The sequence below is a fragment of the Hippocampus guttulatus genome, chromosome 14 (genome assembly GCF_054856545.1).
Source record: "Hippocampus guttulatus isolate MCC_2025c chromosome 14, RoL_Hgut_1.0, whole genome shotgun sequence".
NCBI lineage: Eukaryota > Metazoa > Chordata > Actinopteri > Syngnathiformes > Syngnathidae > Hippocampus > Hippocampus guttulatus.
The window spans coordinates 7,873,211-7,881,643 of record NC_141274.1 but is presented as its reverse complement, the minus strand read 5'-3'; the positions used below and the strand labels follow the sequence as shown (position 1 = coordinate 7,881,643).

Genomic DNA, 8,433 nt, shown 5'->3' with positions numbered 1-8,433 from the left:
TCTTCTTCACACATATGTTTATTGTAAAAAATACATATAAAAACAATTTCTGAGACATACAAAAGATTGGAGCTTTAGAAACAGTATATCCAACAGACAAAGACCAGCCGTTTTTTTTAATGCATTACATATTTACAATTCAATAAATAAAATGACACCTCTGCTGTGTGTGTGTGTGTGTTTGTTGTTGTTGTTTTTTAAAGATTGTCCCTATAATGCTATGATGAAAGCTCTGATATCTAACAGGTGTGGGGGAGTAGTTCTCAGGGTCTATTTATACAAAATCCCATTCTCAGTTGTGTTCTCTCTCTCACACACACACACACACACAAAGCGAGCTTTTATAATTAGCATTGGTAAAGTTTTGAGGTATTGCACCACACAGCTTGAGAGGGAATTAAATGAGTGGGCTAGGGATAATTCCCGCACACTTTTGGAAAACATACACACGCACACCTCAAGAGTACACATCATAAATTATCAGCACATCAAATGTAACATCGAATGAGCCTCTACAAATAGGCGCGTGTAGGCGCACGCGCGCAAACACTCACACGAGTTTGGCATTACTGTACTGTATTACCGTTTTCAACATGTTTTAAACATGCACAGGGCTGCCCCCTAGTGGCAGGACGAGTTGTAGCACCTCAGCAAGGGGCCCAATTCTGAAAAGCCGTTTTGAGTATTTATTCCATATCCCGGCTATGCAGATCTATTGGTATGCGCTTCACCCTCAGAGCAGGAAAATTCAGCACACTAATAGAATGATCGATGAGCGTGTCTTACTTGTAATGCCCCCCCCCCCACTAGTGGTATAAGACCTTTAGACGGATATTCTTGTTATCGAAGAAATAAGCCAACGCCTGGAAAGCTTAAGGTCCGTGCTTTTCTACTATAAACTTGATTTATTTAAAGTAATCTATTTATAATGAATAAATGTAAATCAAATGTATTATTTATATTTGATCAATATACTTTTTTATGATGGGATTTATTAGTAATTAGCAGTAGCTATGCCTTTTTTTTTTCATTCATAGGACAAGAGGGTGAAAGGGCGTACTAGAACATAGGCATCTAGGCTATCCAATAAATGCTTTCCATATTAGGCCAAATGTGGCATGAGTAGTGGAGGTTACTAGTACCTGGACCTTAAGTTGGATCTTGAATAAATACTCAAATGGCTTTGAACACCAGAGGGGAGGATCGTTTTCCCCCAAATCAACCGTAACCAGGCAAAGGCAGAGCACACACACATAGAAAGGCTTGAAAACAAAGTCATACATCGAGCTGTTGAGCTATAATCATTGTTGTTATAATGATATCATACTTTCAAATACTTGCCATTATAAAAAGGTAGCCTCATCTCTTTAAAGCCGATACGTCCCATGGTCGAAAACGGCAATAAAAAGCCGACTCCAGAAAATGTGGATGTGTGTGGGGGGGGGGGGGGGGGGGACTTCAGGAGAATGTTGCTGGGCTTCAAAAAGCAGTACCATTGCCACGTGTAACAGGACGTAACAAAACCAACACAGAATTCTGGGTAATTCACATTAAACACTCACTCACTCACTCATTTGCAGTCCATCCTTATTGAAGCACTCGAAAGCAACTAAATCAAGAAAGCTAGAAAGAAAGGGGGAAAAAAAGTCCTCAAAGGACAAAAAGTGCTCAAATGGGTGCAACCACCAGCGCTAAAGGGAGCACTAACCAACCACGCCCCCGAAATGTTAACACTTAAACCCTGGGCAGCAACAAAACCCGTCCCCCGGCCCCCCAAGCCGTAACACTTTTACTCCAAAAAAATTTAAAAAAACCCACGGGATGCAACCTTTACTCCTCATCATGTGGAGAGAATACATCGTCGGACACCAACGCGAGGGGTCAAATCCAAAAGCAGCCATCGTCTTTTGTTTCATTTTAAAGTTTACATTTTTTTGTGAAATGGTCTGGACCTACAGGAGGAGGTCCGCGCCGCCTGGAGCTTCTTTATGGGTTGGCGGACATATTTCATTTTTCATAAGGAGAGAGTGTTGGCGTGTGGTCTCCTGTGAGGACCAAAGAAGTAGAGGGCGGAAATAAGGATGATGGTGCATAGTAGGGCAATTTTAGCTCTTTGCAAATCAATAGAACAAACAAACAAACAATCATACGGAAACATTTTTTTAAACACATTATGACATAACATTGGAAAAGATCATGGCATTCCATTTTTTTTGTTGTTTTTTTCCCCCTCTGTGATGCCTGACTGATGGGGGTTGTATTGCACAGTCTTCTGTGGCACCACCAAATAAATTCAATCAATCAAAGAAATAAAGTGGATTTATAAATTGCGATTAAGGCAAAAGTTCAGGTCTTGAAGGGGTGTGGCTTAGTGAGTGACATCAGGGGGCTCAAACGTTAGGTCAGTGCTGGCATTCTCTCCATGCTCCTTGCAAGTGTTTTCATTTTGTAATTGCGGGTTCCGTTTGCCCCCATTCGATAAACGTCTGAAAGTCATTTGGTGACGATGGCGCCACTTGCCCGATAGAGCGGGGTGGTGTATCTGAAGCTTGCTCTTCACTCAAATTTTGCTTCACGACACAAAGAGAAACTACAGCTCCTACCTCGAAAAAAAAAGCATCAAAGTCAAAGAATGAAAACGTTGGGCCTACCTGAGTCATTGCGGGGGGCGGGGGGAGGTCACGTGACCTGGGAGTCAGTCTGAAGGATGCTCAGGGCAGCAGGGCTTCACCTTGGCCCACGCGTCGATGCAGCTGCGGCCAGACAGGAATTAGTTCAGGTGGCTTTCTTAGGCTGTGCCTCTCACATTTTCTTCTCAAACAGATTGTTCCGATTCATCGTACGATCACAAACTACGTGTGGCATAAACGGCTCATTCGCAGCACATTTGAAAGTAAATGCTGGGCCGTTATTAACAAATATAGTACACCGTCATCTCGGTGCAAAATACTCAAAGATGTACAGATCATTATTTTACCACTTCATTTTTCAAGTGAATTGACTTTCACGGGAAGTAAAAGTGAAAGTGAGTGAGCGAGTTTCTGAGTGAGTGTGCCAGTTAGTGAATCAGTGAGCGAGTGAGTGAGAAAGAGAGATTGAGAATCGGACAAACTACGTGACGGTAGTGACGGCGTTTGACAAAGAACGAGAAAGACGGTGGGAGGAAGAGAAAGCAAGAGAGCCATGAGTCAGTGAGCCAATCGCTGAAATTAAAAATAAATGAGACTGCCTGAAGATAGGGAGAGCCGTGAGAAGGTTCCAAATGGCAACATCCTGCGGGGGTGGATCGGTATTTCATCAGTATTTCGTTGCGAATCGCCCAAAAAGGACCACACCTTTTTACATATGCTTTGTCCAAGTAGTAACTTGTGTGGAAACCTCACATCTGTGTGTGCGCGCGCGCGCACACACGCACACACACACACACACTGATGTCAGGTTCACGTGACGTAACTCCTGCCTGATGTGCACATGTGCATTGCCTAACCACATCAACATTTCCTGTGATCCAATAATGAGTAAGCTAAAACCTCCGGATAAAAACCAAGCTAACGCTTTTACAATCGGTGTAAAAGTGCTTGAAAAACATCAGGTTAAAATGAAGGCCACACACACACCACACTATCATAGGTGATAAGAACAACTGTGTGCATTCAGACAGGAAAAAATACAGTATATATATTTCTAAAGTCACAAATGTCGAATATATACTTAATTTTTTACAGTCAACGTTTGAGTAAAACAGCTGTGTGTACATATATAGGCCGCAAGCGTCCACATTGTAACACCCCTACAAAATCACCCTTCAAAAGTACCCCCCCCCCCCCCATTTTGCAAAAAGTATGAGTAAAAACCTTGTTTTGAAATTTTCAACCACAGAAAAAGTCAAAAGATCGATTTTTTTTTTTTAAATGAATGGCATCTCTGTGTGTATGATGTATGGACAATATGTGGGGAGTGCGCATGCATCGGGTGAAGGCGGGCGACCGGTTCTTCAAGCGAGACCCCCAGAAGTGTGTGGAAAAGGTTAGACGGCTAATGAGCGTGAATTAATCAGCTAAGCAGTGTATGAAAGCCTCCGTCAGGATTTCAGTGATAGAGAAAGTGTCTGGATGCGTGTGTCAAAGGGAGGCAAACTGCCCAGCTAGCTTAGCGCTAGCTAAGATGAAGACACAATGCGGATGGACCAAAAACAAAGAAGCACCCTGGGTTCCGCTATTGACTAGAGTCTCAATTAGTGTGACGCGAGTACATTTGTTGTGCTTTTCGGAAAAGCGCAAGATGCAAATCCATTCACTCATCAGTTGCTGACGTCAACACGAATGGAGTGTCTGAGGCGTGTTTAATTTTGCAGCAGGGTGACCTTCACTTGCTGTACTTCAGTAGAACACAATGTATCCAATTACTTCGACTCATCCAAGGCGCTTGTCGTGTGTGTGTGTGTGTGAGATTGATCATTGTTGCCAAGACAAGAGCAAGTCGTTACCTCTTGTGGTAGACGCAGAGGCACGCCAGCCTGGCAATAGTCTCGCCCTGCACCAGATCCTCCAGACAGATGGAACACTCGCCGCTATCTTTGCTCAGCACATCCGCTGGAGACGACGCGCGCATCGTTAAACGATTGGTTCCGATTGGCGCGAGGATTTCAAGAGTAAAGCGCAGACTTACTGTTGTAGGGAAGCGGCGGAGACGTGAGGCAGCTCAACAGGTGATCTTCGATGCGACCGCCCGGGAATGGCTTGGAGCAGAAAGGACAGCGGATATCTGCGCGCGCACATGCACACACAACAATAGATGGCGCTTTCTGTGAGTAAATGTAGTTGGCGATAGACACTTTCACATGGACTGTATCTGAAACACTGAAGCTTCACCTGCCCTGCTAGCGCTGAAAATAACTGATGCTGTCCAAAAAAAAAAAAAATAATTTTCAAGTTCAAGTTAACTTTATTGTTAAATGTGCAACATACAGCACAGATGAAATTTCATCAATTCAGTGCGCCGGCAGATGACGACAGCGCATATGACATGGTTGTCTGTCAGCAACGATTGCGCACAAATGCTTTCGGAACACACAAAGAAATTAAAATAATATATTTCTCATCTGTGAAAAACGAGTTACATGACCAAAGCTCAGTCATAACTTTCTTCTAGTGCTGTTACTATAATGTCAAGCTTCTGTTTATACTCCACAGCAACACACTGCCACTAAGAACATCAAGTTGTTAGGTTTAAAAAAAAAAAAAAATTATTACGTTTATTTTCCTGTTGGTCTTTCAAATTATATTTGAAGTTGAGTTTTCAATTCAATTAATTTTTATTGTCAAATCAACATAGGTTTCCAGGTGATGGGCAGTTATCCATCTTTGCCTTTTACACATAACGCAGCAAAGACGGGATATTGTCTCAACCGTATGCGCTTTTGTACGACAACACCGCAACCTGTAATCAGATAATTATGTCAGCGTCCGGAGTTATGTATAAAATAGTTTTCAGGACAGCAGCAACTGCTTTTGACGCAACAGGATGGGAAAAGCAAGTGTCGGGTGTTAAACTTCACACCATTGCCCCAACTTTCCAACATTCTCCGACGCACAGGCGAACGTCCTGCCTCAATTATGTCCCAAGACTTTTCACACGGAGAAAATAAAATGGTCTAAATTTAGCCTTTTTTTTCCCTCCAGGTTCTTATTTTCAATCATTGAAAAAAAAAAAACTTTGGTCAGATAGGAAATACTTGTAGTGCGATATACTTTTCAGTCATATCAACCTGGCCTTCAACACATAAACTGCAGTTAACAGCAAGCCAACACCACACTCTCATTTGCTGACACCTACACCACCCAGGCCCTATCTTTTAAATCCATACACAGATACTACAGTAGAATGGGATGGCGATCCCAAGTGGACAAAAACAATACCTGCACTGCAATTGTGATGCGACTAGTTACCAGGATTTTTGAATGAAAGAGGCTAACATGATGGGTTTTCATGGTCCAAAGTTCCCATCTTATGTGCACAATCATCTACGGACGATGCAGATGGTCCAAAGGATTCCCTCCCGGCCTACATTCTTCCGCGCCAGCATTTCCTGACCCCATTTCCCCTCCACATTGGCTGGAGGGCCTGCCCAGGAAAAGCCGAAACGCACACGATGGTGTGCTCTCCCATCTACTGCCTCCACATGGCTCTGCTGAGAGTGAAACTAGGCCTTTCTTTGAGGAGATGCGTCAACCGCTTTGTCTTTCAACTGGCAGGCCTCCACCGTGACAACCGTCATCGTGGCCGTGTGCCATGACCGTATGGTGGTCTTGCATGTCATTCCATCAAGTCTTAAGTCAGCGGCTCAGTTTACACAATACGGCCTCTTGACGATTCCCCTCATCATAAAAGCACGAGAAAAGAGATTATCTGCACAAGAATGCAAGTTCTTCAAATCTGTTTCGGTTTCACATGTCGGTGGACATTATGGACAACAGTCTTATTCTTGTTTGACTGTGCCAACCTAAATGAAACTGGTTGCCATACAAATGTAATTGTTTTCTCATTCACACATGGACAGTTATTCACTTTTGCTCATAATGAATCAATTTATTGGAGTTACTAAAATGTTTCATTCTTTAAGGTAATGTAAGCTGTGATTTAAATCAGGATGTGACTTAGGCACTTTAATTATATTTATTATAGTTAACTCTTAGGTTATGTTCATTTGTCTTTCAGACGTTGCATTTTCTGGGTCAGGAATAGCCTCCTCATCAATGTTGATCAAATTATGAACTACATATCTTTTCAAAATAGATTCATAGCCCGTCTTACGTCGACACATTATGAATTCTTAATCAGTGTTCTAAGAAAACAATTTGTATTTTAGCAGAAACAGATCTTACGCCTGTGAAAGGCGCACTGCTCTTTGTATGATTTCTGTTCCTTACGTTCAGTATGCAAAATGATTCATGAGGAGTTTCACGTTTTTACTTTTATGAGATTTTCCATGATAGCCCTTCAATGACCATCAGGTTCAGGAACTACGGGAATGTGGTGGAAACACAGGCAGTTCTCAAAACCGTTTCAAGCTCCCTCTCTTAGGAGCACTGGAACCATTGTCAAGTACAAAACACAGATTTGCGGCTTGTACAGATTCAAGATTCCCTTGATTGAACATAGATTGGCAAATCTGAAATCAATTTTAGTAGATAATGGCAGTTTGGTGACTTCTGATTGTTTTTCTTTAATTGACATCAATGGGAATAAGTAGAGTCAACCTTGAATGCAAATTGTCAGTTATCTCAATAGACTTACTGCCGTGGCGATTGTTGACACGGTACAGGCCGATCCAAGCCTCGGACACCGGCCGCTGGTGGGTACCCCGAACCCGGGCCGACCTGGCACTGACGCTGCGCCCTCCGGCGTGTCGATTTCCGGGCAGCCGCTCCGAAAAAGTACGGTGGGGCGTGCGGCCTGTTTCGTCCCCGGGCTGGTGGTCCGCGTTGGCGGAAGACTCGGGGCTTGTGTTGCAGTCCTCCTCCGCCTTGCCCTCGCTGTGGTTGTCGTCCGCCGGGGACGCCTGACTCATGGTAGCCGGGATGCCGTGGTGGTCGGCCGGGCTGCCGTCGGCGCTCGCGCCATGCTGGCCCAGGTCGGAGTCGCTGCCCTCCTCCGAGCGGCTCCGGTTGACTTCGGTGTCCTCGAAGCTGCCCGAGAAATCCACCATTAGGCTGGTGGGTCTGGCACAGCGAGGCCGCCGGTATGAATCCCGCTTGACGGTGCCGTCCTTCCCGAGAGTGGACGGCACCGGGTCTTCCTGGAGACGGCTCGCTCTCGTGCCCATCGCTAGCGGGCGGGCGGTTTATGGAACTTGGCTAACCGAGCTATCGAATTCTTTTCCAACAAGTCAACAACGACCTCGACTCGACCCTTTCAGCCGCGGCGTATTCGTCTGAAAACAACACCCTCCAGCAGCCGCTTGGCAACCGACGCAGGAGAGCGACTTTAAAAGCTGGGCGCGCGTTGCTTCTCCTGGCCTTAGTTTGTCCTTCCAGTCCACATTTTCCTTTCTTTTATGACGTACTGGTTCTCGTTGCTGCAGCGGAAATAGCGCGCCCTCGTTTCCTGCTTTGAACTGTGTATCTACAGTTACGGTACCGTTGAATGTTTGGCGACAAGTTTACAATTTTACCATGAATCGGCCCTTAAAAGTAATCCCCGCGTATTGAATTTATATACAAGTATTTCATTTCTCGCCATTTAAATCTTAGTTTGTTTTTAACGGCATTTTGAGTGATTTCCAGAATGATGAGCGCCTGAAGACGAGGGCTTACGGTAAAAGTAGGCACCGTGTCAACCAATCAGCGCGTGGGTATGGTAACGAGCACAATTCACCTGCCTATCGGCGCCTTCGACAGAATCAGCTGGCCGACGTCAGCCAATTGGCGGCCT

At 44.5% G+C, this 8,433-nt stretch overlaps 1 protein-coding gene across 1 annotated transcript; it reads right to left on the bottom strand.

Moving 5' to 3' along the window:
* LOC147194801 (uncharacterized) lies at positions 1 to 8,103 on the bottom strand. Its single transcript, XM_086128690.1, has 5 exons — positions 7,297 to 8,103; positions 4,669 to 4,764; positions 4,487 to 4,592; positions 2,652 to 2,753; positions 1 to 2,045 (listed from the first exon to the last, which is right to left on the bottom strand). Exons 1-4 carry the CDS (start codon positions 7,823 to 7,825, stop codon positions 2,696 to 2,698), a joined length of 789 nt encoding a protein of 262 aa, XP_085984816.1. The 5' UTR covers positions 7,826 to 8,103; the 3' UTR covers positions 1 to 2,045; positions 2,652 to 2,695.
* Positions 8,104 to 8,433: the final 330 nt, after the last annotated feature.

Bases quoted from the DNA above. Each gene is read 5' to 3' on its own strand.
- LOC147194801 (XM_086128690.1), bottom strand. From the start codon at position 7,825: ATGGGCACGAGAGCGAGCCGTCTCCAGGAAGACCCGGTGCCGTCCACT. The intron at 4,593-4,668 runs GTAAGTCTGCGC...CGTCGTCTCCAG, and splicing joins TCCGCCGCTTCCCTACAACA to CGGATGTGCTGAGCAAAGAT. The intron at 2,754-4,486 runs GTAACGACTTGC...GTCTGGCCGCAG, and splicing joins CTCTGCGTCTACCACAAGAG to CTGCATCGACGCGTGGGCCA.